The 23,651-nt window shown below is 44.6% G+C and overlaps 1 protein-coding gene across 1 annotated transcript in view; it reads right to left on the reverse strand.

Annotated features, from left to right (window-relative positions):
* Positions 1 to 7,698: 7,698 nt before the first annotated feature.
* Positions 7,699 to 23,651, reverse strand: part of RSRC1 (arginine and serine rich coiled-coil 1) — a 96,162-nt gene continuing 80,209 nt past the window's right edge. Inside the window, exons 8-11 of the mRNA XM_058844262.1 lie at positions 22,359 to 22,427; positions 9,949 to 10,055; positions 8,938 to 9,084; positions 7,699 to 8,042 (exon numbers count right to left, since the gene is read on the reverse strand). Coding sequence (XP_058700245.1) covers positions 7,950 to 8,042; positions 8,938 to 9,084; positions 9,949 to 10,055; positions 22,359 to 22,427 — 416 coding nt within the window. The 3' untranslated portion in view covers positions 7,699 to 7,949. The remainder of the gene's footprint in view (positions 8,043 to 8,937; positions 9,085 to 9,948; positions 10,056 to 22,358; positions 22,428 to 23,651) is intronic.

Genomic DNA, 23,651 nt, shown 5'->3' on the forward strand with positions numbered 1-23,651 from the left:
AGGATCCCAAGGATCAGGGCTGCAGCTCCAGTTCCTTTTGCAGCTGTTGGAAGGAGCTCATTATGGGATGCTCGGTGCCAGGGATGCAGGGCTGTGTTTGCACAGGGATCTCTTTAATTGCTCAGCCCTTCTCCAGGTCTGGGGCTGCTGCAGCTCCAGCTCCTTTGTGCAGATTAAAAGAGTTCTGTAAGGAAGTCCTCGTGCTGCAGCTCTGTCAGCCTGGAGGGCATCTCCAATGAGATTAATGATGTCTGCCTTAATAGAAGAAAACTTTGCATAAATGAGATTATGGTTTCTGCTGAAACCTGCCAACTCTTATTCATTTGCAGTAAATATTATCTTTAATTAAAAGTTTTAAGGTAGCTTGTTCCTGAGCTAATGAGATCTACAGTGATTTCCCTTAGGAATTAATTTACCTTCTTAATTCTCATTCATTTTGGTGATAGGACTATTTAAATCTGCTCCAGACTTCAGAGCTTTGTTGAGCACATTCAGCCAGAACAAAAGGTCATTTTGCCATATTGATGTTTTGTTGGTATTTGTAATTCCCTTGTTCTCTCTCCATTCCAAAGATCCCTGTTTAGGTGCCTGCCCCAAACATTTCCTTCCAACCCTTGAGTTCCTCTTAACACTGAGAGTTTTTTTTTCCACATCCATTTCCCTTTGGATTTGTGTTTTCTGTTCCCTCCAGAGTAAAACTCTATTCTGATTGTGATCAACCTTTTCTATAAAATACACTCAAATCTGTGGGAAACACTTGGTGCAGCTGCTGACCAACACAGGAATATTTCTGCTTTTCTGGGAAATCATCCTCTCTAATTCCTCTCCAAGGATTATTTGGAAGCAGCAGGGATGTTTTAACACTTGGAGGTGAAAATTGAATTCCTGCACGTGTTTGAGTGGGAGAAGTGCCAAACTGGAGACCTGGAGCCAGAGCCCTTCCTGAGGCTGGGCACGATGCTGCTGCCCAGGCTGAAATCAGTTATCCAGCAGAACTAAATGACAAGGTTCCCTTCTTTGAAACAGAAATACAGATGGAAATGAAACAGCAAATTTCCAAAGAAATACCTGGTTTGTACACACATAGAAGAAGCCAAGAGGAAAGAAAGAATGAATGCTCCTTTGCTCAGCAGCAGCAGATTTTTCTGTTGAAATCCAGTCAGAATCCCGTGAGTCTCCTCTGAAGATGATGGGTCTGACAAGGTTTAGAAGTTGGGTAATTAATTACCCTAACGAGGGAAATGGGGCAATCAGAGCAAGTGTTGACCAGAGGTGGTTTTGTTCTGATGAAGTATAAAATACCTGTTCAGGACTATGCTGTCAGCCTTACCTGGATAAGTTGAATCCTCTTTTATACAAGATGTAAGCCAGGGAAAGACAATTCCTCTCTGTAGGAAAAAATTCAATTTCTTCTACGGTTACTCTGATTTTTTTCCATTTCCCACCCAACAACTTGTGACAGAAAACCTCCCCCTGTCCTCTCTTTGTGTGTAATTAGGAAATATCCCTAAAAACAGCTCTTGTGTGTCTGCAGCTGATAAAAGGAGTCACTTAGAGGCTGCAGGAGGAACTCCTGACTGCAGCAACTCCTAACCCTGAACTTGCAGCACCAAAAAAGGGGAAGAAACACATTTTGGGGCCTGGGCTGGGCTATAAATAGAGCTGTCAGCAACTCGTGCAGGCTGCTGATGACCTTCCTTTTATAGCTCACTGCAGCCCAGCTTCCTCCAGCCCTCACAAATCAGAGATTATTAATTAAGGATGAGCTAATAAATAATGCTGGCAGGGCAGCAAATGTCCTGTGAGAGCAGGAGGGATGCTCGGGTGTGTCGTGGGTGTTCTGACATTTCTGTGTCCATAACATCTCAGCAAAGTGGGAAATTTGGATTTTTTTGGGTCTGTTCCTCTGAGGAAGCTGAAAATTGGTGCCAAACAGCAATGTAAAGCACCAATGTGAGCACAAAATCCCAGGAACTGTGGGGATTGCCAGGCTGGATTAGCTGGGATGTGTCCTTGGTGTTTTCTGTAGGATTTAGCCAGGCTGCTGTTTGGTGAGGAAGTGCCAGATGTGACACAGCCAGCCCTGGGCACCACTGGCATCCCAACTCATTCCCAAAACAGCCAGGAGAAGCTTTTGGGCTTTTTAAAAAGTCCTGGGATGTTGCTTTTCAAATCATCTCTACAGCAATGATCCACTGGAGAATTCCTGAGGTTTGGGCTTTAATGAATTCCTGACCTTAATTTGCCATCATGTGAGTCCTGATTTTGTGACCTTTATCTTCCCCTCTTGGTTTTGTTCAGCAGAGTAAAAACTGAGGTAAAAACAAAGATTCTATCAAAACACCATGACCAAGAGCTGGCTCCAGTGGGAGCTCCAGCACCGATTCCAGGATTTGATCCAAACTAAGATTTGTCTAAATGGGCTCTGCTGCCATCGTGGGCAGCACCTGGAAAAGCTTTGGAAGCACAGGGAGCACAGGGAATTCTGATCCAGAGCTGCACCTCTCTGAGTTTACCATTCCCAAGTCACCAAAAAATACCTGTTGAAGGTGCTTGAACATCTTCTGTGGGATGATAGAGTTAGCCCTTAAATCCTGGCAACTTCTCTGTGGTGCTGGAAGGGAGGGAAAAAATTCCTGCTCCAGCTCCAGCAATGGGTGAGGAGAGGGAAAACTTGGATTTTGGTGCTTCCTTCAGCAACACATCCCAGCAAGACGTGTGGGAAGTCACTGATTCCTCTGCAAAGCTGGAGAGACACCAGGAGCAGAAATCCTGGGATTTTGGGTGGCATTTTGGAGGTTTTTCCCAGGGAAAATCGGTCTCAGGTTAATGGTGAAGGTCATCCAAACTGAGCCCAGGCGTGGCCATGGCCTCAAGCTGGAAAATCAGACAAAAATACAGAACAGATAAAAAATCCAACCTGGGCAGCAGGAGCTTGATTTATTTAGGGCTTCCAGGAGCCCTTTTCCATAAGGATCCAAATCCAAGTTTTCCTGTGACTGGCACCAGGTGAAGGCACTTCCAGTCCCTCTTTAGAACCCATGCCCAGCTCAGGCCATGCTGGGTTTGTTCCAAAGGCTCTCCTGCCTCAGGCAGCTAAAAATGCCTCCTGCTACTCCAGCAGATCTCATTAATTCCATGTTCCAATTAGTCCTGGACAAGCTGAGTGTACTCAGTGCACAAGTTATCACAACATCGAGTTACCAGCTCAGGTTCTGGCTGATTTCACAGGGAGGACGAGGATTAATTGTCAGTTCTCATCAGCCAGGAGAGGTTTCACTGCTCACTTGAGAAAAAACCCCAGCTTTTATTACACAATTACTTCTTAATCACATTCCTTGTAGCCCCAAACATCTAGCCCCAAACATTTAGCTCTGCTAACCCAGCTAGTGAGAAACAGCAGACTTAGTAAAAGTAGGAGTTTTCCAACTATTTTGGGAAAAATGGGAGCACCTGGGGACCCTGCTCCATTCTCTGCCCAGCAATGTCAGGAGCAAGGTTGAAGGAAACCTGAGAGGGCTCAATCAGGGCTCCATCCCCAGCAGCTCTGGAGGGATCAGCAGTTCCTATTTCCATTTCCCATGGATTGGCAGAAATGAGGCGTCCTCCCTCCTTCCAGGTGGGCTCAGAGCTGCTCTGCAGTTCCCAGAGGTTTAGGTGTATTTTGGGTGTATTTTCAGTGGGAGAGGCCTTTGTCTTGTGCAGTTCCAGAGCTGATTTCAGCTGAGGAGCCTCCCCAGCCCCCTCCAGCCCTGGGTTCAGTCCCAGGCTCCAGCTGATCCCTCCTCACCGAGGTTTCTGGAGTTCAAGGATCCCCACTAAAAATAACTCCCTCCTTGTAACCTGACAAATGGAAAACTGTCATCATCCAGAGGGCTGGGTTTGGGTTACTGCTGGAGAGAGGCTTTGGGATCAGCCAGTGCTGCTCTCCTGGAGTGACTGCAGCAGCAGGAGCAACACTGGATCTGCTGGCCACCAGTGTTGTCTTTGGCAGCATCACTTGAGCAGCAAAACCTTCCTAAAATACTGTACCAATAATAACAATAATCACTTTAAAACCAACCCCAGCTCCTTTCCAGGCAGTTGTCCCACCCCAAACACTGCTGCAGGAATGAGGAGCAGTGCCCATTCCCCCTGCTTGGATGGGAAGGGAGGGCGGCTGCTCTGCAGGCTCAGGGAATGAGTTTGCTGCTGGAATTCCTGGGGGAGAGGCCTCTGCTGGCTCCCAGGAGTCAGGAAAGCTCCAGTTCCAGCTTTATCTTCTCACTCCTGCTCTCCACTGCTCAGTTTGGCATTGGCAGGGACTGTGTGCATCACAGAGTCCTGAGTGGAAAAGCCTCAGCACTGCAGAGCACAGCCAAAATCCTGAGTTTTACAGGGAAAACCAACACACAGCTGCTTCCTTCCCCTTCCTCTTCAGGAATCTGCTCCCTCTCACCAGGGGCAAAGTGGAAAATACAAAAAAAAGAAGAATTTTCTGTAGGAAAGAGTCCTAAATGTGAGAACACCCAAACTGAAAATCACAGGAACTAAAAACCAGGATTGTTGTCACAGGTTAAGACGTAGGAGATTGAGACAAGGGAATTATTGGATCAGGAGTGTGGGTTGGAGCCAGCAGCGCATTTTCCCAGGCTGGTGATGATGATCTGGACAACTGCTGGGGTTTCTGGCCAGGTGCTGACACAAATTCATCTGGACCTGGCTGATGAGCTCCCACATCCTCCCTTCTCCTCAGGGAAAAAGCTGCACCCATGGAATGGTGGAGGGCACATTTCCGTGGACACAATCCCTTTCTGAAGTGTCCAAGGGTAAAACAATTCCAGCAGGAACTTCCAAACCCACCTGGGTCACACACAGCAAAGCTGACTGCTGCTGCCTCCTCCCCTGTCCCATTCCTGCTATTCCAATGCCTGCCTCTGGCAGGAAAATGAATCATTGATCCCAGGATGCTGCTCAAGGAAAAGAAAAATTCCCACTGGAATCTGCTGCCAAATCTTCACCCCAACCCCTCCACGAGCTCCGTGTCCCTCACAGGAGGATCCATGGGAAGAGTCCAACTCCCCTGGAAAAGGCACCTGGAATTGCTGAGGTTCAGAGTCCTGGGAGCCCCCACTGAGCACGGACACCTCTGGAAGTGTCCCCTGCAGGGCTGGCACGAGCTCTGGGGCTCTGGGATCCAGGCAGGAAAACTCCATCCTGACAATTCCTTCTTCTCCCAGCACCAACAACTCCCCGAGCTTCCATGCTGGAGTCTGAGACACAGAGGTGCCCTTGGCTCTGAGATCCAGGACAACACTGAATTTCATAGAACATGAAATTTATGGGCATGTTTTCATGGTGCTACATGAAAACAACTGTTAAATAGAAAAGCTAAAAGTGTGAATGTGTAAATTAAAAAGTTTTCTTAAGTCACTGGGTGAAAAAGTTTCACCCAGTTTATTTTCTAGTTTAGAAAATAAAAGACAAGAGAGAAGATTTAGGGTGTTGTCTCTTTTCCTTCTTCTTTCTTCTTCATCCTATTCTTCTTCTTGAGGTTTTTGAGTAGGTGATTGGATATAAAATACCACAGTGCAGCACAGAGGTAAAGAGTCATTAAGAAAAATAATATACTTGTCTATTGTTAATTAAATAAAAATAAAAATAAAAATAACTGCACAGTTCAGAGCCATTTTGTGCCATCAGAGCCAAAGTGTGCCAAGTTATAATGAATTAACCTTGTGCAGAAAGTCTGGAGAGACGTGCCAGGTTTTGTGATAACATCCTAATAAACACCAGAAACAAGATCCCAACAAGCTTTAGATTCTTCCTGATCTGGAGAACTGAGATAAACAGAACTCCCTGTGAAGGAATATTCCAAATATTCCAAAAGAGCTCAGCTCAAAGGAGACTGAGAAATCCAAATTCGAGAAGTGCAACAATAAAACAGTGAAAAAGTTACATTCCACAGCCCTGAATGTTCCAGGGAGGGACTGGGGAGGGTGGCAGGATAAGAAACCAGAAAAATCCCTTTTCAGTGAAGCACCTGAGGCAATATCCAAGTTATTATTCCATGAAAAGTGAAGAATCCTGAGGAATTCATGGATATTCTGATCACTGAGCTGCAAGTGGAATTATAAAAATCAACTTTATCCTGATTTGCTCTGTGTTTCCAGTGCTGTTTGGAATATTTCAGTACATTTTCCATTCAGCTGGGATTATCTAAATGTTATTTCCATTTTCTTCCCAGCTCTTGCCCCCAACTCTCCTCCAGCAAATTTAGATGTCAATTAATAAACAATAAATAATAAATAAACAAACTCTACCTTAAATCTATTTATAGCCTATTGTAAAATTTTCTAATATTCTACAGGGCTGCAAATAAAAGGAATCATTTTACATCCAATAAAAGCACCAAAATTATCCAACAAATTGTGTGAGAAGAGGAATTTACACCTGGACTTTCCATGGTCGTCAAACAGTTTTTATTTTCTATGAAAGAAACATGAAAGGTGATTAGAAAACACAGCAATGACAAATATTTACAATTTGAAAATGCTAAAATGAAACAAGGGTGACAAATTTTTTCCCACTTTTTCCTGCAGACAAGGTCTTGGAATACCTTGATGCAGGATAAAGTCAAACTAACGCTTCATACAGGAAGTAAAAATGTGTCAGAATGTAAATTCAATACATTTTCCTTTTACATCCGGGATCTAAAATAAAAAATAAAACAACCAAAGTCCATTTCCAGAGTCAGCCTCCATTTTTTTATCACCACAGATCTGAGAACCAGCAGAAATAATCCCAAAAAAGCAGCTTCCCAAGGGAATGCTGATGCTGGGAGGGTCCAGTGAGGCACATCCAGAGGTGGGGCTGGGTTTTCTCCTCTCCTGATGTGAGTTTCCCCCCAGCTTTGCTGAAGAAATACTTTAATATTTTATTGATTTGATTTGGTTGATCTCCTGCACTTAGCTGGACAATGGGCAGATTCTTGTGGGAGTTTATCCAGGCTAAATTCAGATGTTCAGATTAAACTTTGATTATTTGCAAGTCCCACCTGACCCAAAGGGAACTCCAAGGGCTGGGAACAGTCACTGCCAGAAGCAGGCGTGAGAGAATTCCCTAATTTGGTAATTATAGAAATGATGAGGTTGATAAAATTCCCCATTTGGAGCTGCAGCAGGAGCAGATGCTCCAGGACACGTGGAGAGTTTTTCCACCCAGACTGAGGAACTGGGGGTGAACAATCCACAGAGAGGATTCCCTCAGCAGGAGCCTGCCCAGATATTCAGGATTCCTCAGAAGGAAGGAGGGAGGAGGACACCAGTGATGGATCCTGGATCCTCTCCAGCCTCAGGACATGGAGTGGCCTGGGATGGCACCACCCATCCCTGAGCCTCAGTTTCCCACTGATCTCCCAACTCTTACCTGGTTTATACAGTTTTTTGGATTGGGAGGGATAAAATGATGTTTCATGGGCTGCCAGGTGTTCTGCACCTGAGGAATTCCCTCCAAAAAAAAGGGAAATGCCCCTGGCTGTGCTGCCCTGCCCATCTCCAGCACTGAGCTTGGAGAGAACCAGGGCAGGACAGTCCTGGTTATCCAGAACAGAACAATCTTGGTTATCCAGAACAAAACATTCCTGATTATCCAGGACAGAACATTCCTGGTTATCCAGGGGAACCAGCACAGAACATTCCTGGTTATCCAGGTGGAGCAGGACAGAACAATCCTGATTATCCAGGACAGAACATTCCTGGTTATCCTGGTGGAGCAGGACAGGACAGTCCTGGTTATCCAGGGGAACCAGAACAGAACATTTCTGGTTATCCAGGACAGAACAGTCCTGGTTATCCAGGTGAAACACTCCCAGCCTGCTCAGATCATCCAGATCTCCTCTAAGGGACAAAAGGAACAGCTGAGTGTAGGAATTCCGTGTGGGAACTGGCCTGGGATGGTCCTGGGAGCTGTCAGGCCACGGGGCTCCCCATCAGCCGCTCCTGGCGCAGAGCAACCAACCTCTGGAACCACTTCTCCTCAGCCTCTGCCTTCTCGATGAACAGCTGGGAGGAAAGTTGGCACAATCAGCAATTCCACCTTTGTGATCAGCTCTGGGAACAGCCACGACCGCCTCGGTGCCCACGGGAAAAGCTCAGCAGGGTTAAAGACAAAGCTGACCCAAAACCATCAATAAAAGCTGAGAATTTCAGGGAATCCTAAAATAGTTTGGCTTGGGAGGGGTCTTAAAGATGGAAATGATTGGAAAGGCAAGGCTCCAATGCAATTCTTCACTGGAGATCTGATCTCTTATGTGTCCATTCTACAGAGCTCACACTGATTTCTTCACTGCAAGTCATTTGTAACTTGCTCCTTCTTAAAAAACCTCCATGAAGTCCTTTTATTTCCCTCTGAAGCTCTCCCAAAGGGATTTGCTCAAGTTTAGCCACAGTAATTTAAAATTATCTTAAGTCTGTGCCGTGTTTAAAACTTTGCAAGTTGGCAAAATGGGAAAGCTCTGAGTTTCCAACTACAGAAACCAGTTTGTCCTGAAATTTTATTTATCTTAAATTCCCCAGTGTTCCATTAATTATCTATTCTATTCTATTCTATTCCATTCCATTCCATTCCATTTATATTAATGTTGTGGTTTTAAACCACAATTTATTATTATATATAATATATAATAATATACTTTATATGTAATATATAATAATATATTTATATATATAAGACATGTTATATATAAATAGAATAGATATTATTCTATATAATATAGAATATAGACTATAGAAATAGAAGAGATATTATATTATATTATATTATATTATATTATATTATATTATATTATATTATATTATATTATATTATATTATATTATATTATATTATATTATATTATATTATATTATATTATATTATATTATATTATATTATATTATATTATATTATATTCACTCACATTTGGATGTGCTAAGGAATTGTCATCCTGGTATTTGATGGCAGTGGGAATGTTGGCAGCTGGAGGCTCTTTCTCAGGAGCTGCTGCCTCGGTGGCTCCTGCTCCCACATTCACAGGCTCCTGCTGGACTTCAGCAGGTTCTGTTGACTGAAAAAGAAACAAAAACACCAAATTGGAGTGGTTTAGCCCAAAATTGCCAAATGTGGCAGTATTTTAAGGCAGCACTTGGCTGTCTTCCCTTTCCTCGTGGGAAGACTTCTCGGCATCCTCAGCAGGACACACTGGACGTGGACAAAGGATATGAAGTGACCAAAAAAAGGTGCAGGGAGAGAGCTTGGAAAACTGGGATTTTCCTGAAGAAGCTGCTTCAGCTTCTTGGAGACTTCTGGAAAGGCAAGGAATTATAAATTCCTGGGGAAACAATGAGGGATAATTCCTATTGCTCACTGCCAGGTGGGAAAATGAACACATCCCAAACCAGTTCCCTGCAACACCTGGTGGCCAAAATTCAGGTAAATTCTGGGATCTGGATGTCTCCTGTTGGCTTTCTGGAAAGCTGATTTAAAACCAAGCTGCTCTTTCCAGGGAATAAATACAGATTTAAAGCCTGGCTTTAGTTAAGCAGCATTAAAATCATCTCCACTTGAATTACAAAGGAAATGTCTGATTACTTTGGGATTTTAATTCTTCTGCTTCTCCTAAAAAAAAGTCTTCAAAGCAGGTGATTTCCTTAAATTCTGCCACATTTCAATTCCCTGAACCCACCCTGAGACCATCAGGGAGTCCTTGGAGGGATTTCAGGTGGATTTCTTTCAACATTGGTGCTCTTTCATCGATGGAAAATCCTTAATAGTGCAGCTTCCTCCTGGCTCTGAGAGGATAATGCAGCAGGAAAGGGATTGGAAATGTCCCTTTTGGAAGGAAAATGTCCCTTTTGGAAGGAAAATGTACCTTTTGGAAGGAAAATGTACCTTTTGGAAGGAAAATGTCCCTTTTGGAAAGAAAATGTACCTTTTTGACTTCTTTGCTCGACCTGAAGGTCTGTGGGACGAAGGCGTCGCTCTCAATGGCTTCAATTTCCTTCGCTCGCTTCGCTTGGTCGAGGAGGGTGGCTTGGTCTGCACAGGGAAGGTGGCATTTATGGGATTTATGGGATTTATGGGATTTTTGGGATTTATGGGATTTTTGGGATTTATGGGATTTATGGGATTTATGGGATCCTGGGATCCAGGCCCTGCCCCAGCCATGCCTGCAGGAGATTTTGGGACACACCAGGAAAAAGTGCTCGTGCAATGCAGCCCAAAATCTTCTGTTAAAGGGAGAGCTCTGAGTAAAAACAACACCAGTGAGGCCTGGGAACATTCCCAATGCTGACCTGAGGATTTGTGGGATAACTGGGAAAAAGAAGCTCCAGGGAGAGCTCAGAGCCCTTGCAGGGCCTGAAGGGGCTCCAGGAGAGCTGGAGAGGGACTGGGGACAAGGGATGGAGGGACAGGACCCAGGGAATGGCTCCCAGTGCCAGAGGGCAGGGCTGGATGGGATTTTGGGCAGGAATTGTTCCCTGGGATGGAATTCCCAGAGCAGCTGGGGCTGTCCCTGCATCCCTGAAGTGTCCAAGGCCAGGCTGGACAGGGCTTGGAGCAGCCTGGGACAGTGGGAGATGTCCCTGCCCTGTCCCTGGCTGGGATTTCAGGTCCTTCCAACCCAAACCATCCCATAATCCACAATCCTGCACTACAGCAAAGCTCATGGACACAACTTCAAACCTGATTTTTGGAAGGAAAAATAGAATTTGCTACATTTAAACTTATGTTTGCAAGTCCTGCTGCCTTGGTGCTGAAACCTTGTCCTTTAAAACAGATCCCAAAGGATTTTTGGGATAAATCAAATACCCCAATGCCTGCTGCAGTGAGGGAATCAGAATTCCCTGAGGTTCTGGATACACCTGATCCGAGGGGAAATTAAGGATCTCGATTAAACCAGGGGTAGAAAGGCCGGAAAAGGAGATTTCAAATCCACAGCTCAAGTCCAGTTTCACAAATTCCCAGGATCCCAGGCGGATCCTGCACAAACTGATGGGAATGACAAATTAGGGAAGGGGCAGAAATCACTAAATGATGACATCAGTGACATTAACGGGGAAAATGGACTGGAGGAAGCAGAGCCCATTAGCGCAGGGCAGTTTTGACAAACACATTATGGGGAGATAAAACGACTTCCAGCTGTTGTTTGTCAGCTGTCAGGGCCATGGATAATATGTATTTCATAGGAAAATCAAAAATAATGGAGTCAGAAAGCTCCGAGGCTTCAGACAAAAAGAAATCAATACTAACTCAGTGCAGGGTGAGTCTTTTTACCCTGTTAGGGTGGAAAAAAGGGAGTAAATCTTGGATTAGGGCTGGTTTTTAATAAAAAGGTGATTCCAGCAGCAGGAACAATTTCCAGTCCTGTCACCCTGGCAGGGGGGAGCTTTCCCAGTTTAACTGAGAATATCAGCATCCTTCAGGGATAATTCAGTATTTTACAATTTGCTATTTATGTCTATTGCTGTCCTTCCATATATAATTATACACACACATATAAAATATATACATATAAAATATATACATATAAAAATTTAAAATATATATTTATATATAAAAATTATATATATATTTTATATACATATAAAATTATATATAAAATTATATATAATATTTGTATAAATATATGTTTATATAAAATTATATATATAATTTATATGTATAAATTATAGATATATAAATTTACAGATGTAAATACCTATGGAATTAGGCTGGATCAGCAATAACCTGGAATGTTGCTTGAGAACTAAAATATGTTGGAATTCTTTCAATGCCACCCCAAAATACTACACAATAATTAGAAACAGCAGACAGATAAACATAAAAGAAACAGAGAATTCTAAGATTCTACAAAACAGGTGAAAGGAAAACTTCCCTGTGAGCTCTGCTTAAAATATTCCCATTTTTTCTTTACAGACAAAATTTATTCCACTAAGAGTTTTAAAATCACTGAAGCAAAAGCATTAAATGACCAACAATATCTTGTGAACAATCCATTAAACAAAACCATGTTTTAAATATTTCTTGAATAATTTTTGAGTGTAAATTTTTATGGATTCATTGCTTATCCATAATCCTGACCATGAACATGAAGTTAAAGAGATTTTTTCAAGCAGGTCTAACTCCAGAAATCAAAGCAATGAATATAAACCTCAAATATTCCTCAGAATCTGTTTCTTCCTATTTTACTAATTTGATTTAAGGGGTTAATTTAATTTAAAAATATAACACATTTTCCACAAAAAGCTTTGAAATACAGAAAAAAAACTGCTATTTTTTCTTGCTCTTTTGAGTTGAGGATTAAAAGAAGGAAACACCCCCAGATCCCAGACTAAACAAACAGCTACAGCAGAAAATATTTCCCCTTTGATCCCATTTTATTTGGGGTTATTGGAAGTGATATTTTTATCCAGCTGCCTCACAGAGCTGGGTGTTTTCCGACAGAACTGGCTTTTCACACATCCCATGGTTTTTAATTGATCCCAGTTTTACTCAAGCTGCACAAAGTGACAAAGTAAAGAAAAATGAAGTTTTCCTTGGATAATTTGCAGTGGAAGACACAAAGAACTCCGTGGCTGTGGGAGATGCTGGATTCTGCAGCGTGCAGAAGGGAAGCACTGGGAAAAGGAGGAAAATCCAGCAGGACAGGCTGGACAGGCTGTGTCACCTCCAGAATTCTCAGGGAATTTTCCTGCCTCAAATCCTCCCCGTTTGCATCGGGAGAGGATCAGTCCTGACTCTGATCCCGAGGTATCCCAGAGTCCTGACACCCTTCCAGCCCCAGTGCTGGGATTCCAAACCAGTGGGAGCTGCCTGAAGCTCCTCTCTGGAGATTCCCCTGGAGATTCCCCTGGAGATTCCCCTGGAGATTCCCCTGGAGCCTCTCCAGAGCTGAGACCTCCCAACAGCCGGAGCAAAATCCAGAGGGAATCAGCCCAGGAATGTCCCATTCCCACAAGCTCTGAACTCAGCATTCCCAGCACTCCCAGTCCCTCCTGCTCCTGCCCAGCCTGGAGCGGGGCTCTCCCGGGATATTTCCTGGGATATTCCCCGGGATATTCACCGGGATATTCCCTGGGATATTCCCTGGGATATTCCCTGGGATATTCCCCGGGATATTCACCGGGATATTCCCCGGGATATTCCCCGGGATATTCCCTGGGATATTTCCCGGGATATTCCCTGGGATATTTCCCGGGATATTCCCTGGGATATTCCCCGGGATATTCCCTGGGATATTTCCTGGGATATTCCCTGGGATATTCCCCGGGATATTCCCCGGGATATTTCCCGGGATCTCCTGCAGCTGATCCCCGTTTCCCGGCCGGGCCCCGCTGCCGTTAGAGGGAGGCACCGCCTCACTCAACAGCGCCGGAGCCGCGGATGCCGAGCCCGAGGATGCTCCGAGCAGAGCATCCCTAGAGGATCCATCCCTGTGGGATCCATCCCTGTGGGATCGACCCCTGCAGGACCCATCCCTGGAGGATCCATCCCTGTGGGATCTATCCCATAGATTCCCAGATCCATCCCTACAGGATTTACCCCTGTGGGACCCATCCTGGATTTCAGGACCCATCCCAGATTTCAGGACCCATCCCAGATTTCAGGACCCATCCTGGATTTCAGGACCCATCCCAGATTTCAGGACCCATCCCAGATTTCAGGACCCATCCTGGATTTCAGGACCCATCCCAGATTTCAGGACCCATCCCAGATTTCAGGACCCATCCTGGATTTCAGGACCCATCCTGGATTTCAGGACCCATCCCAGATTTCAGGACCCATCCCAGATTTCAGGACCCATCCCGGATTTCAGGACCCATCCCGGATTTCAGGACCCATCCCGAATTTCAGGACCCATCCTGGATTTCAGGACCCATCCCGGATTTCAGGACCCATCCCAGATTTCAGGACCCATCCCAGATTTCAGGACCCATCCCGGATTTCAGGACCCATCCCGGATTTCAGGCCCAGTTTCCATCCCCCTCATCCCTCCCCCAGCTCACCCAGGACAGGGTTTCCCATTCCCATTCCCATTCCCATCCCTGAGCTCGGGCAGAGCCCCGCTCCCACCCTCAGCCACACTTTCCCAGCTGTTGGGATTTCCAGGGAAGGAACTTTTCCCAGCCCCAGCCACAGGAACAAAAAACACTCCCAAAACCAGAAACTGGGCAGAGAAAGCTTTGCCCGTTCATTTCTCCGCTCCCAATTTCATTGCAAGCGCTTGAAAAATACAACTGAACGTATCAAAGTAGCAATTTGGGAGCACTCCAGTATTTATTTACTACTGGGAGCACACAGGATTTACAAATTAAGTTGGGAAAATGCAAATTAACAAGAAAAACTTTGTCCAGGCTTGTTTTAAAATCCTGTGAAAGTCAGGTTATTAAAATATATTAAGAATAGCATTTTGTGAGCACTGTGGTACTTACTGGAGAGAATACTACAGAGAGTACTACAGAGAGTACCAGACTACTCTAAATTTGCTATTTTAATACTTTATAGCGACAACAACCTCATTTTTATAGGATTTTAAACCAAGTCTGGACACTAACAGCTTTTCTTTTAAAAACCTGGGAGCGTTAGGTCTAAAATACAGCAGCAAACAGGAAGGGAAAGTTCAGCAAGTGAGCTCTGAATTTAAGAACCTTAAATTTAAGAAAATGTAATTTAAGAAGACTGAATTCAAGAACTTTGAATTAAATAAAGTGAAATTTCTGCTGGAGTTCCCCAAGTCCTGAGTGCAGGTCGCCTTCACCGCTGCCCTGCTCGCTCCTGCGCCCCCATTTTGGGGCTTTTTTGGGTATTTTTGGGAACACTGTGGGCAGGAGCCCCTCTGAGGCAGCGGAGGAGTGGGGACAGCAGAGTGAGTTTTGTGAATTTTGTGAATTTTGTGAATTTTGCCGGATTTGTGGCCACCCCGCGTTTGTCACCGCGCCGACACCGGAGCCGCCGCGCTCCTTCCTGGGCACACAAAGCCAGGGCTGTAATTCAATGCTCAATTTACCCTTGTCTCAGTGGAGATTTCTCCCCGCTAATTGATAGAAATTAAGCCATTAATCAAGGCACCAGCCATCATTCAACCCGGGGAAGATGAATCCAAACTTTCATCATAACCACCTTCCCCATTTTAGTGTTCATTAGCATTAATTTTTAATGCAATTATGCTCTTCTTTTACGCTGAGCTCATAAATTACTGCTCTTTTGTTGCTCGCTGGCCTTGTAAAATCCAAGGTAATGCTTTGTGCTCTGATCTTAAAGGCAATTACTGCCTGCTTCCATCTTTTCCATACCTCTATCCCAAATAACCTCTGTGCTGGAGGTGCAGACTCACCGCTGGGGATCCCACACCGATGTTTCCTCCAGAGCAATTTGGCCACGTTAAAGCCACAGAGGCAGAGCAAGAATTCCTGCTTTTGCTGCTGGATCCCAGGATCCAAGAGCAGAGAAACGACAGGAAAATGGGATTGTACAATGGATCCAGGGGAGAAACCGGCGTGGTGTATCGGGAATAAACCACGGTGAGCGCAGCGAGGCCGTGCAGGGCAGCGGGGCTGCAGCTTGGAGCCTCTCCAGCTTTTCCAGGGATCACTTTGTGCTGTCACTTCAAAAAGTGCTGCTGGCACGTGCCCAGTGCTCCTTTCTTTCCCCCTGGCCTGTGACAGTGTGGGAGCCCCCCAGAGCCCTCCCAGGGGATCCCGTGGGATCCGTGCTGGCACACGGTGCCCTGAGCTGGGAACTTCCAGCCCTTTATTCCCACTCGGATGCTGAGAACTCACAGCAGCTCCAACCACCTCTGGCTGCCCCCAGACATCTTGGGGTGCTTGCAGGCAAAAGGAAATAAATTAGGAAATGCTGCTCACTTCGAATTATTTTCCCCTTTCTTTCCCAGCCTTTAGCTGGGATAAAGTCACTCACTCCAGCTAAAGGTCTGCCCAGCACCAATAAAATATCATCCACCTCTAAATTCCCAATTTATTTAGGCTTTAACCAGCCTAGATAGGACAATTCCCACTGAAGTCTCATGCTCATCCCATAGATTCCCAGAAAAACACCTCTCTGGAAGCACCTGGGTGATGTTCACATGGCCCAGATCCACAAAACCCTAATTTCTACTGAAATAAAATCCCTACACCAGGGACTGTGGTTTGAGCAAATGGATCTGGAATTTTGTTCCATATGCCTCTATTTATTTTCCCCATACACCCCTATTTATTTCCCATACATCCCTGTCTATTTTCCCCATAACCCCTATTTATTTTCCCCATGCCCCCCTGTTTATTTCCCATACACCTCTGTTTATTTGTCCTTTAGAAACAGCTTTTCAATAGGTAGCTATAAATTTGTGTTTCAACTGACTCAAGTCCGATAACCAATTCCATGATGGTTTTTACAACCCCATTCCCTTAAGTGGCTTCTCCTTTAGCACAAATAAATGCCATGGAGATGACAGGGAAACACACAGCACTAATGAAGTACAGAAATCAGATTTGTTTCTCATCTTGAAATTTGAAGATAATTTCAAGACTTTTAATTTGTTAAAATAAATCATAAATTTCCCTGTTAGGGAGATCATAAATTTCTCTGTTTCACTTGTAGAACGGTAAAACTTTAACAACACCAGCTGTGATTGCTAAAATAAAATCACTCAAATATCAGCTTCAAATATGCTTTGAGATTTTGAAAGATTCATGGAATGGTTTGGGTGGGAAGGAGCTTAAAGATATTTAATTCCCACCCCTGCCATGGGGACACTTCCCACTGTCCCAGGCTGCTCCAAGCCCCAGTGTCCAATGGCCAGGGATGCAGGGACAGCCCCAGCTGCTCTGGGAATTCCATCCCAGGGAACAATTCCTGCCCCAAATCCCACCCAGCCCTGCCCTCTGGCACTGGGAGCCATTCCCTGGCTCCTGTCCCTCCATCCCTTGTCCCCAGTCCCTCTCCAGCTCTCCTGGAGCCCCTTCAGGCCTTCTGAGCTTTCCCTGGATCCTTCTCCTCTCCAGGAGAACATTCCCAGCTCTCCCTGGATCCTTCTCCTCTCCAGGGGAACATTCCCAGCTCTCCCTGGATCCTTCTCCTCTCCAGGAGAACATTCCCAGCTCTCCCTGGATCCTTCTCCTCTCCAGGAGAACATTCCCAGCTCTCCCTGGATCCTTCTCCTCTCCAGGGGAACATTCCCAGCTCTCCCTGGATCCTTCCCTTCTCCAGGGGAACATTCCCAGCTCTCCCTGGATCCTTCTCCTCTCCAGGAGAACATTCCCAGCTCTCCCTGGATCCTTCTCCTCTCCAGGAGAACATTCCCAGCTCTCCCAGCCTGACTCAGCCCTGGAGCATCACCAGGACATTGGGATCAGGGGCTCTTCAGGGGAAGCAGGGAAGCAAAAGAGGGAAGTCTGGAATAGAAAGGGACAGGAGAGGATGGACAGGCACAAAGCAGGGTAAATTTAAGGAACACATTTAGCAGTGATTATTAATTACAGCAGCTTTAATACAAAGGCAGGAATTGATTCCTCCAGCAGCCATTATCCACAGGGGCCATTGATCCCCTTTCCAATCCCCTTCCCCTCAGCTCTGGACACAGAGAGTGCCCAAGATCCCAAATTCCCGTTGCCCTTCCCATCTCTCATTATCATCCCGTGGCTGCTCTTCCTAACGAGCCACTCTCTGCCTCTGCAGCAAAACTTGGCATTTTTTATTTTCTCCTTGATTTGTTCCTGCCCCCTTTCAATTCCAACCCAGCAATCGAAAGATTAAACAGAGATAAAAGAAGATCCCGGTGTGTGCCAGATGCTGGGACAGCCTCGTGGGAGCAGCAGCACAACACCAGGTGTTGGTGTCAGCCTAATGAAGCGACACCGGCACACGAGGGACACCCAGGCTCGGGCTCCAAACCTGCCATTATCCAGGCAAAAATGAGGAATATTGGAAATTCCAGCTTTTGAGAAGGCAGGAAAAAAAACCAACCCATGCCCTCATATAAATGTATTATCTGTATGAAAGAATTTGGGGGTTAAACAGATTGAGTTTGGTCTTTGCCACCACAACGAACTTCAGGAAAATTTACTGAAGATAAATGAGGAGCTCAGGCAGTAACTGATGAACTTAAGGGCATCCCAATCTGGGGTTGAGTAAAGCACTTTAACTTATTACACACTGACCTCACCCCAGCAAATCTTCTCCTGGCATGTCCAAGCTGTGGTTTAATATCCATTACACCCAGGGAAAGGCTTTTAACTCTCTCTAAAGGAAGTGGGAAGGGAAATCATTGGTTTGGGGTGTCCTGGGCTGGACGTGTGAACCCTGTGGGTCTCTTCCAGCTCAGGATATTCTGTGGTGACCATGGAGGAGATTCTTCATGTGACAACTCCTGGCCAGCAGGTTAAAGATGAATATTAAAAAAAAAAAAAAATTAAAACTTTTAATTTGGGTTTATAAAGTTTATAATGAAGGGATTTTCTAAAAGTGGAGTCCTCCAGGTTTTTCTAACTTTGCTTCCATGACCCCTCCACCACTCCAAACCACGGAATCACACAACCATGGAATGGTTTGGAGGGACCTGAACACCTGAAGAATTTCACTTTTGCTGAAGAAAAGTCACCCCAGCAGCACAGAATGACCCCGAGGGATGGGGTTTATTCCCTGTTGAAGGGCCAGCTGTCTCCCAGGCACGTTCCCGCTCTCGTTTGCATCCCTCCCTCCCTCCCCCTGCCCACGTGGGCCTCATTTCCAAGCCTATTCAAAATGCTATTTTCCAAGCATGTGCCACACGACTTGTTCATATAAATGGAACAAATTAAACTGTCTCCACAGATATCCCCTCACATTTGTAGCCCTGATTCCTCTCCCTCACACGTGGCCAAGACACCGAATTATCTCCCTGCAGAGGTTGACCTCAGGATATTGGATTCTGCCACGGAGCTCTCCGGGACTAAACCGACGGGAAACACTTAATCACCCCTGCCTTTGCAGGGAAAAAAATCAACTTTAAATTTGCCCTGATGAAAAATCAATAAACCAGTAATTGCTTGGCTTATCACGGCGTGGAGGGACAAATTGGGAAGCGGAGCTCGGCGTCGGCGCGGATTCCAGGGAACGGCGCGGAGTTTCGGGATCACTAAGCCAGAAAAGGGAAAGGTCTCGGAGTGATAATTAAATCTACTCGTGCTGATTTTCTGCCAAATTTATTTCCCCAGAGTCTATCAAAATGTTGCAGCGTTACTGGGGGGGGGCAGAACTAATCAGTTCAGCACCGGCACGCGCCAGGCACGGGAAACGCAAATCCCGGGATAAAGGCGCCGGGAAATGCAAATCCCAGGATAACGCCCGCCCCATCCAGCACCACCCTCCCATCCATCCATCCATCCATCCATCCATCCATCCATCCATCCATCCATCCATCCACCTATGGAATGACTGATTGCCAAAAATTCCTGTTTTCTGCTCTGCTGTGTTCTGGAACAACTCCTTTTCCTGGTTTTCTGACGCATCCCCAGCTCCTCCTCCCCACACGGCGCCGGACGCGTGGCCCTGCCATGATGTGTTTGAAACTCAATGTTTTAAAATATTATTATTTGTGGTAGATGAAGAGAAACGAGCCCAAAACCTCTCCCTAAGAACATCCAACGTGTTCCTATTTTATCTTTGCATTTTTTTTTTCCCCTCAATTTTCCTCTTGTGCACTTCACCTGTTTGGAATTTGTCTGGAGTAAAACCCAGTTTGGTGGCAAAATCCCCTTTGAATTTTGTCCCTTTTCAGGCAATCCCAAAGCAAGTCAACAAAACCCAAAGCAGGAAAACCCAACCACTGCAAATACTCCTGCAAAAGTAGCATTTTTTTTGCTAATAGACCTAATTTCATGCAGCAAATTAGCATAGCTCCAATGGAAGTGCAAATGTAATCAAACTGAAAAATTCAAATGAGGCGGGGGGAGCCTTTTTCTTTCTTTCTTTGCTTTTTAGTCACTTAAAAAAAAAAGCAAAAAAAATAAAAAAAATCAGCATTTTGCTGTGTGTCCTTCACCAGGCTGGAGGGACTGTGGTAATTAAAACATTTAAACCAGCACAAGCCCCCAGTCTCTAATCTGAGCTGGGGTCAGCTGTCTGTAGATTCTAATTTGTCCTCAATTTTTTATTCATGCTGGGGAAATGCTGCATATTTAACAGGAAACCAGCAGGAAGGGGCAGCGCTGGGCTTGGAGGTCAAATAATTTGATTTCCGAGCAGATTACATGGAACATCCAACGTCTAATCTCACACCTGATTTGGCAATAAAATGACAATAAAAGGAATGTTAAAACACCCTCGCTATGGGGTGGGCAATAACCAGTTTTTATCAGTTGGGAAAGGATTGGTTTATTTGTAGAATTATTTTTACTGCAGCTCCTGGGTAAAGGAGTCACAGGCTGTCAACACAGGCTGGAATTTCCTTTTGGAGGGTTCTAGTTAGGGAAATAAAATAAGGAATATTAGAGAAATAAAAATTCTTTTTAAATTATAATTTAGAAATTTTTTTTAAAGACTTAATTTAATATAATTTTGCTTTATCTTATTTCAGTGGCTGGACGTAGCACATATCAGTCACAGCTTGGAATCGAAGGGCTGGGAAGTTTTTTCCAATCTCAGTGATCCCATGAGGGATCGAAGAGGGTTAAAAACCACCCAGAGATATTGTGAGAGGAAGGAAGAATTAAGAAAAAATGCAAAATGCTCTTTTCCCAAGCAAAAGATGCCACTGGAGCCCAGCACGGCCGGGACAGGGAAGGGAACACAGTCTAAGCACTGGATAAATGATCTGTTTGCAATTCCACATGGGATAAACCTACCTAAAACTGGAATTCTGAATCCATATGGGACATAAACTTAACAAAAATTGGAATTCTGAATCCTTATGTGACATAAACCTACCTAAAACTGGAATTCTGAATCCATATGGGATATAAATCTACCTAAAACTGGAATTCTGAATCCTTATGTGACATAAATATACCTAAAACTGGAATTCTGAATCCATATGGGACATAAACCTACCTAAAACTGGAATTCTGAATCCATATGGGACATAAATTTAACAAAAACTGGAATTCTGAATCCATATGGCATATAAACCTAACAAAAATTGGAATTCTGAATCCATATGGGACATAAACCTAACAAAAATTGGAATTTTGAATCCATATGGGACATAAACCTAACAAAAACTGGAGTGTCCCAGTTTGCAGCTGCCCTGGATGTCCTGGAATGCTCCATACACAATTTAATAACACTTTTTATTTTCCAGCGAGAATAAACTCTTTCATTCCAAACCAGGAGCAAACTCCTCAGCAAATGGATGAATCTGAGTTACCCAGAAAAAATCTTCTCTTCATTTTCAAACACTGTGACATCCCCACAACCCTTCAGAGCCACCCCAGGACAGTTTTCACGGCTTCTTTATAAATTGTAGAGAAGTTTTCCTCCCCATTTCCCTGGAAATTCCATTGTTCCCAAGTCATGAACTGCCCCTTGGTTCTTCCCTCTGCTTTTCCACCCTTCCCAATCCCTGCTGGCACAGCAATTGCCAGCACATGTGCCACTCACAATGGGATGGAAGCACAAAAAATCCATGTTTTTTTCCAAACATTCCCTGCAAATCGGTGCTGGTGGGACCCAACCACCTCATCCCAGTATCCCTGTGCCCGTGGGAGCCTGGCTGGGTGACTGCTCCAGGTGGAAAGGCTCTCCCTGGGCCACTGGTTCCAAAATCCAGGAATCAGGTTGGTTTGGACTCTTTTCTGTCAGATTTGGAAGAGCCCCTTGCCCCTCCTTGAATTTCCACTTGAATTTCCTTCCTTGGTATCACAAGAACCTTCTCCAAGCAGGATTAATTAGGTTAATCCAATTAATTCCTCTCAGCATCCCCCAGTCCCCAGGTAAAACAAACTAAAGGTTAGAACATTTGGATTTTGAGTGAAATTCTCAGCAGCTGCAGATTCAAAAACGGGGATTTTTCCTGAATTCCCTTTTGTAAGTAAATCATGGACTCCCAGAATGGTTTGGGTTGGAAGGGACCTTAAAGCCCCTCCAGATCCACACAGCTCCAGTGAGGATTTGAGGCTCCTGGGATTGTTGGGATTGGCTCCCTCACGATGTTGGAAATGTCTCTTCCCATCACTCTCAGATATTTCAATCCATTTAATTATTCCACTTGCTGGACTACAAACAAGCAGTTCAGGGCACCAAATTCCATCATCAGCCCAGGGAGGAAAATCCCACAGCCCCACTGAGGCTTGGACACTTAAAAATACTAATTTTTTATTTCCTTGGCTTTAGTTCATTATGAAATCAAAGAAAATTCCTCACCTTCTTCCTTTCTTCTCTTGGCTTCTTCTTCACTTCTCTCCTTGGCCTTCAACGCTTCGTCTGCTTTAGCTAAAGAGGAGACAACAGGAGCTGGAATGAGTTAAATTTATCCTCTCAAGTCATGGAATCATGGAAAGGTTTGGTTTGGAAGGACTTTCAACCCCACCCAGCCCCACCCCAGCCATGGCAGGGACACCTCCCGCTGTCCCAGGCTGCTCCAAACTCCAATGTCCAACCTGGCCTTGGGCACTGCCAGGGATGAGCTGCCAACAATCTCTTGCCAAACAACATTTCCTGGGCTTTAAACCCAATTTCATGTTCCTTCCTGCAGGTCCCACAATGAAATCCACGTGCACGACAGACCAGCCCTTGGATCTTCGTTAATTTGGTTTAAAGTTATTCCCGCAGTTAAGGAACGGCATAAATGGGATTATGGAGGGCAATATCAGGTCAATATTAGAGCAATATTAATTCAATACAAATCCCCACGTTCATTTTGTGTTAAGTAAAGCCCTTGAGGGACTTTTAAGAGGTTTTCTTTCTTTAAACCCCAATCTCCCCACCCCAGTTGCCCCCAGACCGAGCTGTGACGACCCAAACGTGGCGCATTCATGAAGTGGCAGATTTGCTGCCACACTGAGTGATCCATCAGGCCCATTTTGAGGATAAAAACAGAAACAAAACAATATTTCCAGGGCTGCAGCCTCTGTTCAGAGTGGCAATCAGACAGCTCTTCCTCATGACTTTATTAGGGAGTACACAATTTTCTCTTCACTCCAAATCACAGCAGCAGTACTTAATCCATGTTACAACAATCTTCTTTAAAAAGAATCTTTTCCCCTCTAGAAACCTCTTCCCTTATTACTTAATTATCTACCAGTTGCTCAACTGCAGGGGTTTTCAAACACTTTCCTACAGATGTTAAAGGAGATTAAAAATATACAGCACAGTAACAAGGGACTATCAATATACTCTGTAAATTAATTAAATTTCTGTTCTAGCACATCATTTATTCCAAAGCATTAATGTCTCAAAGGAGCCATTCTCTTTTATTGCCATCTCACTGCCTGATGAGTGAACTAAGTGAGAATAAGTCTCTAATAACATTATACTTGATGAAATATTAAGTTTTCAAAAGTATCACCAGGCCAGAAAGAAAAGAACCAACAAGGAGCAGGAATCCAGCATTTAAACCTTCTCAGGGAGGAAAATCACTATAAACTGTGCTCTGAACTGTGAGAGCTGAGGCAGATTTGCAAATATTTAATCCCAGCACCTCCTGAATTAAGCAGT

The sequence above is a fragment of the Poecile atricapillus genome, chromosome 8 (assembly GCF_030490865.1).
Source record: "Poecile atricapillus isolate bPoeAtr1 chromosome 8, bPoeAtr1.hap1, whole genome shotgun sequence".
Lineage (NCBI taxonomy): Eukaryota > Metazoa > Chordata > Aves > Passeriformes > Paridae > Poecile > Poecile atricapillus.